General features: G+C 44.7%; 2 protein-coding genes across 2 annotated transcripts; both read left to right on the top strand.

The window, feature by feature from the left end:
• The first annotated feature begins 1,024 nt into the window (after positions 1–1,024).
• noto (notochord homeobox) lies at positions 1,025–3,140 on the top strand. Its single transcript, XM_075488047.1, has 4 exons — positions 1,025–1,379; positions 1,482–1,669; positions 1,756–1,957; positions 3,010–3,140. Exons 1-4 carry the CDS (start codon positions 1,025–1,027, stop codon positions 3,138–3,140), a joined length of 876 nt encoding a protein of 291 aa, XP_075344162.1.
• An 8,184-nt stretch (positions 3,141–11,324) lies between these two features.
• emx1 (empty spiracles homeobox 1) lies at positions 11,325–14,318 on the top strand. The gene is made up of 3 exons (XM_075448114.1): positions 11,325–11,673; positions 13,137–13,321; positions 14,151–14,318. The coding sequence occupies exons 1-3, from the start codon at positions 11,325–11,327 to the stop codon at positions 14,316–14,318; spliced, it is 702 nt and encodes a 233-aa protein (XP_075304229.1).
• Positions 14,319–18,045: the final 3,727 nt, after the last annotated feature.

Raw genomic sequence — 18,045 nt, 5'->3', positions numbered from 1 at the left:
GCCCTGGGTCTTTTCCCTAAAGGTCGAAAATTGCACGTTCAACACATTTGCGCAATGGCAGCTTAATGACATGCGTTTTATTTAATTCACATTTTGTATTTATGAACGATAAGTCAGCGCGCACCGAGCTTTAAGGCTTTAGGCCAACTTGGATTGTCAAAGGATTCAAGCAAAGCCCCTCTCTGTTTAAGCAGCTACATTCAAAGGATGGGAAGGATCAACCAGTGGATTAATGCCGTGAAGAGTGAGATTAGCAGAGTTTCAGTTCAGGCAACCACACCTGACCTGCTGAATCTGACGCTTCTATCGTGCAAGGTGGCTCCTCAGTTTTAAGTGCCCCAACGCTGCTGCCAAAAGGCACACTTCTTAAATAGTTTGGTTTTAAACAAACAACAACATAAATGTACAGACTGTTTAAATGAAGAGTGATTTAAAGGCATGTCAGCTTTGAGATTTCTTTAATTGCAAAGAAATGGGTGAAGGGCGTCAAATGTGTCTTAAATTTAACTGGATAGAAACAAAAAAAACATCTCAGTAGATTCTCACTAAATTGTTCAGCTTAAACTCAGTCTCCAATTGTGAAGTGGTTTGTTACGCTGCTTAAAGCGTCTGTCGACCAGCCAGGATTTAAAATGCTCCAAATAAGATGATTTAGTAACATCAAGGCTTTCCCAGCGGTAATGATTACATTTGGACTTAAGATCCATGCAAGAATTTGTTGCCCAGTAAATCTCTCGGGTTCCCAGCCCCCAGCGCTCTTCAAAAGCCTTTTCATTCAAAGGGTTAGGATGTTTGACAATCCCAGCTTGTACAACTCCACCAATTAATTGGATACGTTGTCGGGATGTTGGTCTCTCTCATCTGCTACTTAGAAAGACAATGGATCGATGGGGGGGCTCTTCACACCTCCTTGTGGGGCTGAGTATAAATCGGACCCCTCCGCACAGGGGCAGCATTCATCTTCCTGTTGAGCTTGGAGCGACATCTACTTTTCCACAAAAGACTTCAAGATCGAGCTTTAAACATGCAGGTTCCGAACAGAGCTGTGGGAACTTATGGGTACTCTGTGCGTAATTACGCACCAGCAGCGCCGTACCCACTGAACAACGGAGGACAGTGTGCTTCACCGAAGCCCCCCAGCGGGAAATCTTTCACTATCGAGGCGTTACTCGCCAAACCGGAGGAGACAACCGGCGGCCGGGCGAGTCCAACTCAGCACCCACCAGCGCCGTTTCTGCCTCTGCCGATTGCACCAGCACCATACCTCTACTCACCAAACGTGATGCACTCCACCGTCCACACCCAGCCTGGATACTCTGTCTACTGCTGCCCACCCTTCACCTACCAGGCATCATGTCGTGGAGCAATTTACGCACAAGGTAAATGTGGATGATGAGCAGAGCGTGACAGGTAGCCAAATGAGATCTGTTGATGTGGCAATGAGATTAAAGGTGCCCTCTCCTCTCCTCTCCTCTCTATAGCTACTATGTCCAAAGTCAGCGCAGGGCTGCATTCGTTCAAAACTAAAGGCGGAAAGTCGAAACGGATGCGCACCAGCTTCACCAGTGAGCAGCTGTCCCGACTGGAGAAGGAGTTCGCACGGCAGCAGTACATGGTCGGCTCAGAGAGATTCCTCCTGGCCTCCGCTCTGCAGCTCACAGAAGCTCAGGTGAGAAGTGGTTAGCGCAGCATTAAGTGAAGAAAAAATCCGTCCAGTAGTATTTCTATTTCTAACGTGTTGATTCCTGTCTCCAGGTCAAAGTTTGGTTCCAGAACCGACGCATCAAGTGGCGAAAACAGAGTCTGGAACAGCAGCAGGCAAAACTGGCCAAGCTGGGCCTGGCTGCTCCTCCCAAAAGTCCCGGATCGCAAGGCCACGGAGATGAAGGCAATGAGGATGAGGAGTTCTCCGAATCAGATGTGGATATCGACGTGTCCGACGACTCCGCAGACCACAGTTAACCAAACTCAACTGGACTTTTGAGAAGAAAAAAAAGACTCTACTGTACATACTGCTGAGAAAGGAGACCGCTGTCTCCAACTATGAATATTTAATAGATTTATAGTTATATATTTAATTTTTTACATTTATAACTTGTTGTCGGGTTAACTTCATGTATTGGTTTATATCTGACATTCATAAACATATTTTATGACATTAATGGCACCCTGGTCGTGATCTTTCCTCTCTGTTCAGAAGTTAAAGGTGCACAATCTGTCTGGTAACAGTTGGCCGTTTAACACACACGATCAGCTCGTGGCTGATGTCCAACATGGACACACACATTTCTGTCAGAACAGTTCTGATGTTTAATCACTTCTTGTCCGTGTAGGTTAAAGAAGGCGTAGCTCAAGCAGGAACATGTGGCATCATGTGTGTTGCTCCTCCAATCAGGGTTTAGCTGCCAGGTACATTCTCACAACTAAAAGTTTTTTCCCCCTCTTTCACTTCTTGTATTTTTCCACATTGTTCCAGGAGCTTCAATTAAAAAACATATAAAGCACATGTGTAAATGTAAGAGGCACGAATGCTTACCGTTTGATGAATTTAGCCGTAAGTTTGAGGGATACATCACTGTAAAATTGAGGCAAACTGAGATCAGTTTGTCAGCGCAAACCTAAATTGAGACGTGATGAGATTCCACAACCCTCAGAATGACTGAACATTTGCAGAAATACAGCCCATCTGTGACCAATCACTCCCTTCACTTTGTCACTTCACCACTGTGCCCCTCTGATCTTTGCTTATTGTTCATCTCGTCTCACTCTGTGCACAGTGTGAAGATGATGGAGACATTTCCTCCCAAGGTTTGATCTCACGTAAAAGTCTGGGACAGACTCGGGTTCCCCTCTGCTTTAAGCTAAGCAAATAAATAAGCAGCTCGGGGATTAGCTGGGATATCTGTAACCCGGGGTGGTAGGGGTCACTGTGTCTCGGAGCTAGGGAGCTGGGTCTCGCTGTTTTAATCTGTTTAAATGGTCTCTACGCCTGTTCTCGCTGCTTCTCAGTGGACGGGGGCTCCCACACGCCCACCCACCGCCGGCAGGTGTCCCCTCTCTGCTCTATTGAAACTGGACGTCTCTCCTTCCAGGCGGAAAGCGGCTCACGCTGTCCACCGAAGCCTGCCTGGCAGACATGAGGGATGAAGCAGGAGAGAGGACAGTGTGTGGATGTGGGAGTGCATCAGAGCGGCTAATTAGGGTGGCCAACCTGAAACTGGTGTCTTGTGGAGAACGCAGACATATTGAACTAAGATGGCTGACGACATCCATCTGTGAAATCTTAAAGCTATGCGATTAAACATTCACGATGTTTTGTCCACAAACGTGTGCTCACAAAGATTTAGCCTCCATAGAAAATACTTTTAACAGGAGGTAAATGCTGAAGGATGCTTTTCTGTCCCTGCAGGTTGGAAATATTTGTGCTTGAACACATTCACCCACTAAAGCGAGAGAAAAAGTCACGTCTCCAACTAACTGGTGGAAAAACGGAATCCGATGCTGAAACAAGCTTGAAAGATTTGACTTAGCAAATTACCAGAAAGTGTGAAACCTTGGGAAGACTTGGGACAAAATGCTATCATTAAATGATTTTGCATTCTTAAAGCTGTTTACTCTCTATTGCTTTACTGCACATAATGTGCTAGCGCCTTAGAATTGACTTCCTGATCCATTTTTGAATTAGGAAAAAATAGTGTCTTTTCAAAGTGCAACAGTGCCACAAACAATCAGACTTAGAAAAGCATCAACCCACTGAAAAATGTTCTGTTGAACTACATGAGAAACTGAGACAAAATATGATACTTTCCAGTTCTTCTTACATTGTCAGCTAATTATACTCCACTGTTCAAACTGTAGCAAAGAAAGCAGAACACTGCAGAGCTGAGGGCAGCAGTGATGCTGCAGGAAGCAGAGGACAGTTGCCAAAGTTAATAAACGGCAACGGAGTCGATCTCCTCTGTCTCTGTTCCGCCGCCCCCCTGCTCAGCCTGATTATGGCTGGAGCACAGCTGAAGGAGCAGAATTTGTGTAAAAGCCCCAGAGAGCCCTTTCTGATGTGATCAGCCAGGAATGGCTCTCAGAGTTGCCCCCTTTCCTCTCTTCTCTCTACAGCCCGACGTAATCCCATTGAGGGACAGAAAGAAGCAGCCAGAGGCCTGGGAAAACCAAGAGCGTCCTGGGGAGGGGAGGTGGGGGTCACCGAGCTCATCATCTCAATTAGCACAGGGCACCTTAACGGCTGGAAACACGCCGGCGCTGGCTGTGTTACTTAAGATTCTCTGCAGGGTCTGAAGGGAAGCTTCTTATGAGAGACAACTGTTATTTCTTCATATGATAAGAGTTTAAATGTTTAGTTAACTTAGTCAAGAATAAACGAGCAATTTTGGAAGTTTCTTTATCAGAGAAGACAGTGTTTTGTTGGTTTCAGTTTCCAGATGTGAGGATTTTCCCCACAGTTTTTGTGTTGATTTATTTTGGATTGGGTTTGAAACCTTGATGCGCTGCCAGGACATGTGAGGAGCTCAGACCGTTATCATTTCTGAAGCTTTCTACAGTGCTGCAGTTATGAAGTTATAATTCATTTGTGTGTCTATCAACTAAACTTAGGATCCGCTTTGGTAGAATAATGTGTCATTTTATTAAGAACGTTCAGTTCAAGTTTTTACATTTTCATTGTTGACCTTCTCTGCTCTCTGAGGTTCCTTCCTGGTTGAGGATGGAACTTGTGCACCCTCAGGTGCTGGCAACGTGGGCCATAACAAGTGGAAGGTTGGGGAGGGGGGAAGAAAATAATGGGCATTAAAAAAAATTTAAAATGAATTTGTTTTCTACGATTTGTTATAAAAGCAACAGCACTTTTAATTTGTTGAACACTTATTGTCCGTATTTTGGTGTTATTGACTGAAAGATTGAAGCTAAACTAATTTTGTCTTTTTCATCTTACCCTTGTAGTCAAACCTGGACGTATTTAAAGCTTAATTAAAGCTTTTTAACTGTAAATGATCCTGCTCTGTAGGTCTGAACTCTAAAGGTTTAATATCTAACCTTTTGAGTTCTGTTGTCAGAGCTTCTTCGGTGTTGTAAGAAGGACTGGCAACATTCCAAAGTTGTAAAAGCTTTTATAAAAAAATGTTGCAGGCATTAAATACAAACACGGATGTGAATTATTACATCAAATGAAGATGACAAAAAACATTTAAACTGCTTGCAAAGAAACAGAAGTCAACGTGAATGGAAGATACACAGTTTTTTCTTCTTAATCTACCTTTTCAATATCATCCCAACCTTTTCTGATGTGGGGTTTGTCTGTTTGTTTTTTACACTTTGACTGTAGAACCAAAGACTTTGCTAAATAGAATGGATACTTTTCCGCACACTAAATGTTTTTCTCCTTTTGTCATCACTGTTGGCACGGAAAACACGAATCTCACCATCAGTCATGTTGTATTAATCATTCAATCATTTTGAAGTAGTTGCATCCTTGAACTGGTATGTTGTCTCGAATGGAGCTTTCAGCCACTGGCGGTCATATATGACTGAGTCCCCACCCGACGCACACACACACACACACACACACACACACACACACACACACACACACACAAATGAGATTGTAATGCAGCTCTGAGGTGTGAAAGTTCTCATGGAGAGCCATAGTGCACTTCATTTGACCAATGCGCCTTTTAAGGCATGGCGATTGTTTAAGGGAAGAGAGGGGGAAAAAATCCCACATTGCATTTTATTTGCAGAGGTGAGGGCCCCTCTACTCCATCTAATAGTCATTAGCTTTCATTACAAGCGTTTGAAGTAGGAGATGCTCTTTGTCTGGCCGTGAAAGGGCTCCGCTGGAGACGCACAATGACTTCTGACACGGGCACAGACAAGAGGAGCTCCCCTCGACTGGAGCAGCCTTGGAGAAGGGAGCTGCGCTGGTACGTGGAGAGAGAACATTAGGAGGCAGGTTAAAGGCCACATAGCCTAAACAACAGAACGAACTAAACCAGCGTTCGACTTTTACGCACACAATACCATCACCACCAGTGATCTTTAGATAAGGAAAGGTTCTCAGTTTTTAACAGCTGTCCAACAAACGACCCAAAACATTAATATTTCCGACTACTGAACGCATGTACTTCTTCCCCAGGGCGGGTCGAAAGGGGGTTGTTTGTTTACTAGGAGGGGGGCCGCCGGTGGAGGCTCCGCGCTCAGGTGGCTAAACGAGCCCACTTCTCGTGTGGGTGGCACAAACGCAGCGACGTGCTACTTTTCCCATCTCGTTATAATGGGGTGAAATTTTCCAAGTATCTAAGTGGGACAGATTAGCTGAACACACAACGCTAATGCGAAACAAAACGGCCAATTAGGTTATTAATGAACGCAGGTGGTGAGGAGGAAACGGTGCTGGGAGTCGCCTCTGATTTCATCTGACGGCTTTGATCAGAAAACCAGGGGCAAGCAGGGTGTGGCTGATGACTTATTACATAGAGCCATGTGCTCAAGATTAATGCTGCCCAAGCTGCATCACGTCAGCAGGGAATCAAAGGTATGTCATATATCTTCTTCTCGTGTTTGATAATGAAGCCTTTATTCAAACAAATGTGGTCAACGTGCATCAGTGATCTGATCAGTAATAATGCACCAAGATGTAGTCTAAAAAAAGGTTTGCCCAAAATGCAATGAAACTGAGATCTGTAACTTGAAAAGTCCCCCCCGAAAAAAAAAAAGTCATTTTAAGCGTCCTCACTGACCAGCTTTATCTGTTTTGAGAGAATCTGATGCCAGCAACACACTCATAAAAGAAAGTTGAGACAGTGGCAAAGAAAGAACCCAAGTTATACTTTTGCGGAAGATTCTACAATGGCGAGGGTGTCAGGATTGGCTAGAAAAGGAGCATCCAAAGAATTTCTCGTCATTCCAAGCAAGAATAGGTCATGACTCGTCACTGTGTCACTATGGCAGTTATGATTCTGAAAACCGGAGGAAGGGCCAAGGAGCCACTGTTGGATGCGAGTGACCTTTGAGCCATCAGAATGAGCCATCAGAATGCACTGCATTGGGTTAGAAGTACCGTGATGAACCATGGTTACTGCACACAGCCCACCGCTGCATCCAGAAATGGAAGCTGTTACTGTATTACACAAGGAGCGAGTAGTCTGTCAGTCCTGTGCAAAAAAAAACACAGCAGAGGTCTCTGAACACGAGCTCATCCCAGATGGAGAGAAAAACAGCGGACATGTGTGCTGTGGACCAGGCGAGTCCACGTTTCAGCTGCTTTAAGAAACACCACCCAAGCTGTTATCAGAGAAAAGTGCAGAAGCCAGAATGTGCGATGCACTCATTTAACATGACTTACTGCAGCGTGGCTTCACACACACAGTGTGTGTGTTTGACTGACCCTGCATGCAGTCCAGATCTGACTCCTATGTGTGGAGCATCACAGAGAGGACCGTCAGACAGCAATGAAATTCTGTATTCAGCAAGAATGGACGCAGATTCCTCTCATAACCTTTCCAACAAATAAGTTTCCTAAAACAAGCAAAAAGGTGTTGTTAACGTAACAAAATTAATTTTTGTTGTGTTTTGCCGAAACCAAAGTTTGGATTTGTCCAACATTTCTTTTCACACGAGACTTTTAATAAAGTTTCAAACAACTGAACAATTTTCTTGCATTTTGAGGAAAAGCCACCCTACTTTTCTGAAAACGGCGTCAGCACTTAGTTCGTAATGTGAAAACATTTAAGCGTAAGAAAGCCAGACACAAGCTTCTAGAATGGCATCACCACAAAAAAAAAAGCGACTCATACTCACAAGTGTCCTACTTTTCCTCTTTTTTTCCTCCCACACACAGTTGAGGCCCTTCCTGGACCTCCAGCCAATGAGGTCACGGTTTTTCTTTTGTCACCCCTGCGGAAAATTTAAAAAGTGCTGTCCCATACGTCACCACTGGATGGCAGCATCTGCACAGGAGACGATACTTAGGCTACCAGAGCAGAGAGTGGGTTCAGCTAGCTCAGTTGCACTACTGCTTTCTCTGGTTGCATTCTTTTTTTTTTACCTGGATGCATTTTACTATCCCTCTTCTCCTGGCTAACTGGTTTTGTTCATCAAAAAGTAGTGGCTCCGAGCAAAAAAAAAAAAACAAGAAAAAAAAAACAATACTCTACAACATAGCCTCAATCAGAATCAGCCTGACACTTTATATGCAAACGTGCCGCAAATGCATCCACAAAACAAATGAAAAGAGATGGATAGTAAATAGTAAATACAAGTAAAACATCAGGTGATGGTGTAATTTAGGAGCAGCGGTGGTCATAATAAGTCGTGCAAGTAAGACCATAGTGCCCCAGTAAAATGACAAATTGGTCTTGTTCAGGACAGGAACGATATTAAACCAAATCCCGTTTGGCTGACACTGGAGGGCAGCACTGACACTCACGGTGATCTCCGTTTTGGATCCATTTCCTGAGACCATCAAGCAAACCCTGCGGGGTAATAGCAGATGGGCATTTAGGAGCGCTCCTCTGTACAGAGGCTTACTGTTGGTGTGAAATCTGCAGTGTCCTGGGACAACTGTGTGGCTGAACAGTTGGGTCTGATCAGAGCAAACTCCAGACATGTTCATCTGACATTCAAACTCATTTTGGGCGTTGTGACTCTTTGTATTTGTCCACAACAACAACAACAACAACAACAATAATAATAATAATAATAATAATAATAATAATAATAATAATAATAATAATAATAATAATAATAATAATAGTAATAAAATACGGACAAAACCTGAGCAGGAAAAAACTAAGAGACAATATAATCACGTTTTAAGCAGTTATTATTAATAATAAATGTACCAAAAAAACGTGTGATTTTTATTCTTTAAAAAACAAACAACTCATTTGTAATTGTGTTCTAATTCTGTTACTTTACAATAATTAGACCGTTTGGTACAGGTCAGCCCTGTTAGTGTTTCCAGTCTTCTTGAGGTGAAACAGACGCTCAGACACTTAATTTGCTTTTATGACCGGGGGGGGGGGGGGGGGGGGGGGGTTTAAAAATATCAAACTCTTTCAGCTTATCTCAGCAATATCAAACTAAGCTTCGCAGAGACGTAAAGTTGCGGAGTTTCTGAGAGCAGCCTCAGCGGAGTGGCCCTCCTCCGGAGCCTCAGGGGAAAGTCGACAGCGGGTACGGAACAAGGGTAGACTGCCTCGCTTGTTCTGTTTTTGTTGTTTTAGGTGAAGCAGAGTCATCTGATCATCTATTAACCAGCAGCGTTCGGGGTCAGCGCGTAAAGGCCCGCAGGGTTTCATCATTAAACTCACCGGCATTCTCAGCCGGCTCGGTCAACCCACAAGTTCCTGCTGCTGCTGCTGCTGCGAGATGAAGCGAAAAGGACAGCGAGAAGCCGTGGGAATGACTCACGTCTCCCTCTGACCTATCCCCGAGCTGATATGTGTATAATGTATGCACCATTGAAATACAAAAGACTGAAGAATCTGGGGCCATAACGGCTGCAGTGCAGCATTTAGGCCTTTAAATTCAACGTGTTTGACGAGTGGATGGAATCCTTCACCTTCAGTTCGTTTGAGTCGCGCAATGAGGGGAAAAAAACACTTCAAGGACAACTGGAAATGAACCTTGAGGCCACGCAGAAAATAAACGGAGGCGTTTATCTGTCAGAAAACAAGCGGCTCCCAGGACTGCAGCACAGCCGCGGCCGTCTTTAGGAGCCTTTAGCTCTAAACGCCTAATCAACGACTTGTTTTACCTTATAATATCCATCGGTAATGATTTTCTAATGCAGCCTCCACGCAAAACGAGCGCATTAAGAGGGCAATTATTAACCCGGTTAGCGCCGGGGGAGCAGCTCCAATGACTTTCCTCACAGGGGACAAACTCAGTTCACTGACAGGCGAACACGTCCAGAGCGCACCGGCGTCACAGCAGAGGCCCAGAAACTCTGTCACTGAATACTCTCAGGTGGCCGATTTCTGAGGCCCGACTACGATTCGGCTTTTTATTTATCCGCAAACCTTATTATCACGCTACTCAGTCGTGTAGGACTTTCATTCTTTTCATCCCCCAAATTGGAACCGTGACTGAAAGTGAAGTTGAAAAGTGAAAAGTTGTTGGAGTTGGACAACATTGGGTTGGCTGAGAACTTCTCTTGCGTGGAATCCGTGGTGTGAAGCCGTGCTCTTGTATAAGTGACAATATCACACTTTGGACATTTGTACACATAACGTCACGCGGAAAGGGAAACGTAAGCAATTTACCATAAAGTCTCGAAAATGTCGAAGCTTTACCATCATTTTGATCACGTTTGGCAGGTTTGTGTAACGCAAGTTTGTTATGAAGCTGCAACGTTTTGCGCTGCAAACACTGAATCCAACAGCAACATTGTTCTTTTATAGTGAGGCCAGTTTGTTGCAAAGGAAAGCTAAAGCTGAAAAATAATCTCATTCTACAAAAAAAAGGTCTATCTGTGTGTTTATTAAATGCACCAAAATAGCTACAAATGGAAAGAGATACGCTCCAACTTCGTTTATGCGTCAAAATGAGCAACTGGTTTCCAGAATGAATAAACACCAAACTGGCTGGAAAAAAATGGAGAAAGGTTTCCTCTCTGTGTGTCAGAAGGGTGAAAGCTTGTAAAGTTGCGGCGTTCTTTGCTGCATTTCATTCAAATCTTTGCGCAGAGCTCAGAAAACAGAAAGCAGCTAAATTTACCCAACTGTCTCACTGACTCGGGCTTCCAAAAACTGACACCCCAGGAATATTCTAAACATAATCTGCTCTGGCGCAGCCTCCTCTGACCCCCCCGCCCCAAGGCTGTTTTTCTTAATAAGAACGAGATATTAAATCTAAATGCGAATCATCGCGGCCCATTAATTGGTGCGCGCATGTTTTCTCAGCAAGTCCCTGTAACTAAGCCGCCCGGTCTCGTGTGATCTGTGAAGCAGGTACTCAAGGAGACCAATTGGCAGCAGCTCTGGTCCAATCAGATGCCTTGCTGGGTTAGCGTTGCGCCTCCTGGAAGGTTGGAGGCGCTCCTCGTGGTGCGCACTTGTGCACAGAAACCCTCTGGGAGCGCACAGACTCTGCGGATCGGCTCGGCTTTCAACATTGACTTTTTTTGGGGCAGCAGCATCTTCATCGGGCAAGCTGGTGATAGGTGAACCCCCCCTCCCCCGTCAGCCGCCAACACCCGACCATTTTTTGGTCATGATGCACCTCTGAGCGGGGTTTACATTTTCCAGCAAGAGAACGGGGGGGAAAAAAGACTCTTCACTCTCTGTTGGTTTTTAAATTTCCATCCAAAGATGATGTTTTCGTCCGCAGGCAAACGCTGCTTCACGATAGAGTCTCTGGTCGCCAAAGAGAGCCCCCTGACAAACGAGGACCCCATCCGCCCGACGGCTCTGAGCTACTCCAACCCGACGACGGATGCCTTAATGAACAGTTACCAGAGCCCGGCGGGCAGGTCTCTCTACCAGAGCCCGGACCTGGTGTTCCCGGAGACGGTTAACCATCCATCTCTCACCGTGGCCCCGCACCAGCTCGGAGGCTCCCACCTACAGCATCCGCACTTCTTCGGGACGCAGCACCGAGACCCGCTCAACTTCTACCCCTGGGTCTTACGGAACAGGTTCTTTGGGCACAGGTTTCAAGGTAGGCTCAACGATGCACAATAAAGTTTGGCCTGCTATCGCGCTGTGTGGTATCGTAAATTAAACTCAAACGGACACATGTAACACAGGGACACATGTGGATATAGGCGCAGAAAGTTCACGCTAAAGATTTGTTGCAGTGTATTGAGAACTCCCACGTGTGCGTGCAGTGAAAAAACAAAAAAGATATTAATGTGGATTGAAAGAAATATTAAAACGAGAATAGTTAGAAGTAAAAATTGCCGGCGAGATCCCTTCAGTTTCCAGCAGCACTCTCAGTCTACTCCCGGAAAACCACAGCAGGAACAGATAAACAATCATTTATTTTCTTTTTCTCTCCCCCTCCTGTGAAACTCGCCCTACAGGAAACATTCAATTCACTTCATTTAATTAAAAAAATACTGCACACTTACCGGATTTTTAACAGAACACAAAGGAATCCAAAACTATGCAGATGTTGCAGCGACGCAGACCATAATAACTCCGAGATTTACGGTGGCTTATTCTTCTGCATCTCGGCTTCTAACGAAGGTTCTAACAAAAAATGTTTTTTTTTTGTTATAATTAAGACAGAATGTTGCGGATTTAAGGAAGACTTGAACAAAACTTAGCCTAAAACTCATCACCGTGATGAGTAAAAAGGGAGCGCGAGGTGGGTTTTAATGAATGCAATGAAAAGTGAATAAAAAATGCAAAGGCAGGACGAAATAATCAAACTGGTTTAAATCAAATATATAAAAAAATTAATTAAAAAAAAAAACACCTCAAATGGAGAAATCCATTCCAAATGTAGGCTATGTTTCCGAATCCCAGCTGAAGCGGAAACGTGACGCGCGCATTTCAGCAAGAAATGTTGTAAAAAACAAAACAAAACAAAAATAATTAGAAAAAATGTGTCCCTATTTTATTTACGCGAACAACAAAACTCTCTATTAAATGCTTTGAGTTTATTCATCTGCTCTGCCTGCCCGTAGGTTACATTCATTTATGTCATCGTTTATATCATATTATTTTAATTTCGTTTTTGTTTTTTCTTTTCACTTTATCTATTTACCAATGACGGTGCCCATAAATCAACATCTCCAAACCCAACAAGAATTCAACTCAAAGCAAAAAAAGAAAAGCAGGAGAATAAAACATATACTGTCAAAATAACTGATATCAAACCCAAATAAATAATGATCACACACACACTTAGCATAACAACGTAAAATCTCGGCTCTCACAGAAGAGAAGACAGACACAAACCTAAAATCAAACGCCGACGTCCTCAGTCTCTCTAAGCCGCGTTCACGTGTTCCTAACACCGCTCTTTATTGCCGCTTTCGGCCTTTTTGGATCGACAAATTTATTTTCTGGTTAACTGCATGTGACAAAAAAAATATATATAATTGTACAATCTTACGATACAATTCCGAGACTGACAATTGTGTGTTTAGAGTAACGCTGAGGTTTTGGTGTCAGGTAACGAGGTGTCCCAGGACAGCCTGCTCCTGCACGGCCCTTTCGCCAGAAAACCCAAACGCATCCGGACGGCCTTCTCCCCCTCGCAGCTCCTCCGCCTGGAGAGAGCCTTCGAGAAGAACCACTACGTCGTCGGAGCCGAGAGGAAGCAGCTGGCGAACAGCCTGAGTTTATCTGAAACACAGGCAAGTTGCGGGGTGTTCCACTTGTTTCCATCATTCTATGACGGCTCAGTTTGGGACCCCAGAAAAAAAACTCATCCCAAATTAGTCGAAGCCTAAATTAAGCAGACTTTTGTTTGGGCTGCGGAGTTTAAGAAGCGCCACCAAAGTCTCTCAGATGTGCATATTCATGCTTACTCTACAATAAAGGAGGGTAAATATTATTGACGCTAAAGACTAATGAGTCCACACCATCTGGGTGTCAATTAGGTCTAATAGCTATTATAAAGAGATATATATTCCGAGTCAGTGGTTTGATAAATAAGACTCTCTCGGGTTTAAGCTTTGCTTCACTCCGAGAGGGCTCGCGAGGACTGATAGGCTACTGCTGGTAAAAAAAAAAAAAAAAAAAAAAAAAAACTTTTCAAAGGTTAATGGTCAATGTCCCAGCAGTGAAAGTGAAGAGAAGGCCTAAATGTTGCTCAGTGAAGGACGGTGATATGAATGCGAATAGATGTGTTGCTATTTCAAAAATGCATCCTGGAAACACGTCAGTCAGCTGAGCTCATATTCCAGGGTCACACCAGCCACATAGTAGCTCGGTCAAGAGCAGAAATAAAGAGCCGGCTCCCACAAACAGAGAGTAAATTGAAGCTGCGGTTTTTTCTTCAGCTGATAGATAAAAAAAAGCTGATTATTTCTTCAGCCAAGTGTTCGTTTCTGCCCGAGCACTCCAAACAAAACCCAAAGCTGGTCGGTTACAGTGACGTGGGGGGGAAGCGTCATTTGATTATAAGGATGGATGGAAATTTGAGCCTGAAGTCACAGACTGATCTTCTCTCTCTCTCTCCAGGTGAAGGTGTGGTTCCAGAACAGGAGGACCAAGTACAAGCGGCAGAAGCTGGAGGAGGAGGGCCCGGAGAGCCAGCAGAAGAAGAAGGGGAACCACCACATCAACAGATGGCGCATTGCCACCAAGCAGTCCAACTCCGAGGACATAGACGTGACCTCAGAGGACTAAAACCCCGCGTCCCCTTTTCTGACGCATCAGAGGACCAACGCTATTTATTATGTGATATTATTCAGTGTATTTAGACACGTTAGGGGAAGACTGGAGGACGAAATACGCGATCACTACACATGTCGTCATCGCAGCGCCGCGCTCAGTGACTCTGGACAGAAACGTGTAATTCATGACATCCATCCTGAGTGTCTGGATGGGGGGGGGGGTCCTGAATGATGGTTGGTTTGTGTGACGGCCAGAGATGAAGGGAAACGTCAGCCTCCAGCACACTGCTCTGTTCCTTTTGTTTGTATTTAAACTGTACATAAGGCCAGCAATGAAGGTTGTTTCTGAAAGAGGGCTTTTGTTTCATCAGAGCTTTTTTTTTTTTTTTTTTGTCTAATCATTTGCTTAAGTCATTAACACCTCATTGTTTACCCCCACCCGCTCAGCCACCTGTTCGCCACCTTAATTCAAATCTCTTCTTAATAATTAGACGTGTTGACTCGCACTTTCAATCCACCCGGTGGGCGCGAGTGTGACCGGACAGAAAAAACTAAACAGGAAACGTCTCGAGGATCCCAATTTGTCACTCTGCATGATTTCGATGTCGTGACTTGAAAAGCCGTTCGAGCGCTTTGTCAGAGCTTCTGATGAAGATTCCTCCCCCGCGAGGCGACTCCAGGCTGCGGGGAGAGCTTCTGCCACGCCACATCCGTCAGTGTGGTTGTTTGAATGGCGTCTCCATTTGTCCACATGTTTCAGTAGGCACTGTGTGTAGAATAAAACATTTATGAGAACACCCTTTTCAAGCGGGATGTGTAATTACGGAGAGATGGTTTAGAAATAAAAGAAAAAGTTATTTCTCAGACGGGGGGATGCGGTGTTTTTGTGTAATTCAGGTGCGCAGTGGCAGAGCTCACCTGTTAGGACGTACTCTCCAGCTGAAGCTCTGTGTGTGTGTGTGTGAGACATGATGCTCCAGAGTTTGTTTGGGGAAAACCTGCGGCGGAACACAAAGCGGTGAGCGGGATGCGACGCAGAGGAAACAGGTGAGGATGGAGGATTTTCTGTCTTCCGTTTGTTTTTGCTTTGGGAGCTGAAAGCATGACCGTCTAATTGTGAACTGAAGGACAATTTGGGATCAATTATGAAGACTACAAAAAAATGCTGCATGAAGGTCAAACGTACGAACCCCCCCCCCCCCATCATCTCCAGAAAAGCTGGTAAAATGCGACTGATTTGTTTGGAAATTTTCAGTCTTTGCTGACCAACTTAATTCTGTTTAGAAATTTTAAAGGAATCTGGAATTTGATGCCAGCGACATACTAAAGTTGGGATAGTGGCAAAGAAAGACAGAAACAATTATAGAATCTAAAAGTAACACAGTCAGTGTTTGAACTGGTGACAGGACTGGGTATTAAAGGACTTTGTATCAAAGTATGCCTGATAATCATCAATAGGGGAAAATATTTCTAACTTTCAGCATCTACAGTGTGTGATATTGTGAAGAGATTCTGGGAGTCTTGGGAAATATGAGAGTGCAAAGGCCGAGGACGGCTGGATGAACGGGACCTGGGAGGCCTCAGGTGACGCTGCATTGGAACCATCATCAGGATCAGTACAGGCACATGGGCTGGGGAGGGCCCTGGGAAACAGTTTTCACTAAAGACGCAGCCAGAAAGCCTTACACAAGCAGGAAGCCATGTATGGACACAGTGAAGAAGAGGACACAAGCTCATCACAGAGGGACAGAAAGACGACAGTTCTGCAGTCAGATGAGTCCACGTTTCAGCTGCTTTTAGGGAGAAACCAGACGCCCGTTTCTGAGCGCCAAAGATGAAAAAGAGCATCCAGGCTGTTATCAGGTTTGTGATGGTATGGGGGCGCATCATACGTATAATTCCCATGTGTGTGAAGGTACCACTGATGAGGAGGAGCATGTCGGAATTGTGGACAGAAAAATGCAACCATGAAGGCATGGTTAGGGTCGAGGTTGTTTCAGCAAGACAATGTCAGACTTCATTCTGTGCGACTAAAACAGTGTGTGTGCCGGAGCTTCCTGCAGTCCAGATCGGTCTCTTATTGAAAATGTATGGAGCACCATGTAGAGTAGAATCAGCAATAATTTGCATCCCCAGTTCCCAAAATATCAAAAAGGAGTCATTAAAAGGAAGAGGGATGTAACACAACGGTGGAAATGCTTTTATCCCAACTTTATTCAGTGTGTTTTTGGCATTAAAGATGCTGGTTGGAAAGAAAAAAAAAATACAATAAGGTCGGCAGTGAACACACAGAGTCATATCCTTTGCGCTTTCTGTTTAATAAAGGTTCAAACAAATGAACAAAAGCTTTGATTTTATTAAGAAAGCTTCCCATCTTTTTCTGGAAATGGGGTTCGTGTCTATAAACAAAATCATGCGTGTCGACAACGTTGCAGGACAGCTGCACAGGTGTCAGGTGTGTTTTCCGCCGGCTGGTATTTCCTCTGAATTCCAGCAGTCAACAGAAGTAATTCTTATTCAGAAGGCCCGTTTAAAAAAAAAAAAAAAAAAAAAAAAAAGAGAAAGTAGTTACAATAGCGCAGTAGCTCTTTCACCAACTACTTCAGTAATCACCTGTCAGGAGAGACGGAAGGAACCTCCGCCTAATGACCCCGAGGCTTCACAGAAAAGCCCTGGCGTCTGACCCTGACGTCTTGTTTTGTAAGCTAAGAGGCAGCGAGACGGAGGAGAAAAGAGGGAAGACGCCGGAGTAAAATGCACAGCGGCAGCCTCACCTTTTTTTACAATACGTCTGACATCTGGAGGTGCACAGGGGTCACGCGGCTTGCTTTGAGTTCCCAGGATATCCTATACTCACTGCAGGTGCAAATGCACCCTAAAAGGACATCCCGATTCACTCTCTAAACAAACACCACCAGAAGTGTTTTGTGGCTCACTCGCAGTCACAGCTTTTATAAGTTCTTGACAAGAGGGGTCGGTTCAGGCCGGTCACATCGTGGTTCGGCAGAAGGTTGGCACGGTTGTTACGAGATGCATGTTTTGCTTGTCTGTTAGGGCAACAATTAAGTGGAAAATCACGCTCATCTCCCTAAACGCCGCGTCTCTCCTGTTGCTGGAGTCAGCAGACAGGAGACTGGGAGCAAGAGTGAACAACAAGGATCTCTCTGGAGGATCCGAGCGCTACGAGGTGGGGGAAGGAGGCGGCAGGTCCCTGCTGCTGTCGCTGCAGCAAAGGTGTCAGAAAACCCAACTGAACGCCGCTATCTGATCACTTGCTTTATGTGGGATGAGTGAAGCCTTCCACAAATGAGATGTTTTAATGCAGGGTGGAAAAAAAAAAATCCCCGTTGAGTGATAAATCATGCAGTGCAGTCCACTCTGCTATGCACTACAAATCAAAAAATATAGAGGGGAAAGAAAATAAGAGCTCATCTTACAAGGCACTGTTCCAAAGAGATGCTGAGAACTGCAGTGCAGAGCACCAAAGATCCAGCGATGTTAGTATCTGACCAAGTGCGATTGGTAACAACACAAACTAAACAGAGATCAGATGCATCCGTTTGTTTTTGTTTGTCCCACTGTGGTTGCGTGCCATAACTGTCACCCAGCATCTCCCAGCCATCCTGCAAGTGGCCTCTTGTCGAATTACGCTTTAGTGCAACCTACCCTGTGCCGTTCCCCCCGGCAACCGTGCAAACAAACTTATCGCACAGATCGTGACGAAAGACAAAGCGCTTATA

This window comes from Odontesthes bonariensis, chromosome 17 (assembly GCF_027942865.1).
Source record: "Odontesthes bonariensis isolate fOdoBon6 chromosome 17, fOdoBon6.hap1, whole genome shotgun sequence".
Taxonomy (NCBI): Eukaryota; Metazoa; Chordata; class Actinopteri; order Atheriniformes; family Atherinopsidae; genus Odontesthes; species Odontesthes bonariensis.
Note: the sequence above shows the minus strand (reverse complement) of the source record. Positions and strands in the feature narration are given on the sequence as shown.

Bases quoted from the DNA above. Each gene is read 5' to 3' on its own strand.
- noto (XM_075488047.1), top strand. From the start codon at position 1,025: ATGCAGGTTCCGAACAGAGCTGTGGGAACTTATGGGTACTCTGTGCGT. The intron at 1,380-1,481 runs GTAAATGTGGAT...TCCTCTCTATAG, and splicing joins TGGAGCAATTTACGCACAAG to CTACTATGTCCAAAGTCAGC. The intron at 1,958-3,009 runs GTTAACCAAACT...GCTGCTTCTCAG, and splicing joins CGACGACTCCGCAGACCACA to TGGACGGGGGCTCCCACACG.
- emx1 (XM_075448114.1), top strand. From the start codon at position 11,325: ATGATGTTTTCGTCCGCAGGCAAACGCTGCTTCACGATAGAGTCTCTG. The intron at 11,674-13,136 runs GTAGGCTCAACG...TTTTGGTGTCAG, and splicing joins CTTTGGGCACAGGTTTCAAG to GTAACGAGGTGTCCCAGGAC. The intron at 13,322-14,150 runs GCAAGTTGCGGG...CTCTCTCTCCAG, and splicing joins TGAGTTTATCTGAAACACAG to GTGAAGGTGTGGTTCCAGAA.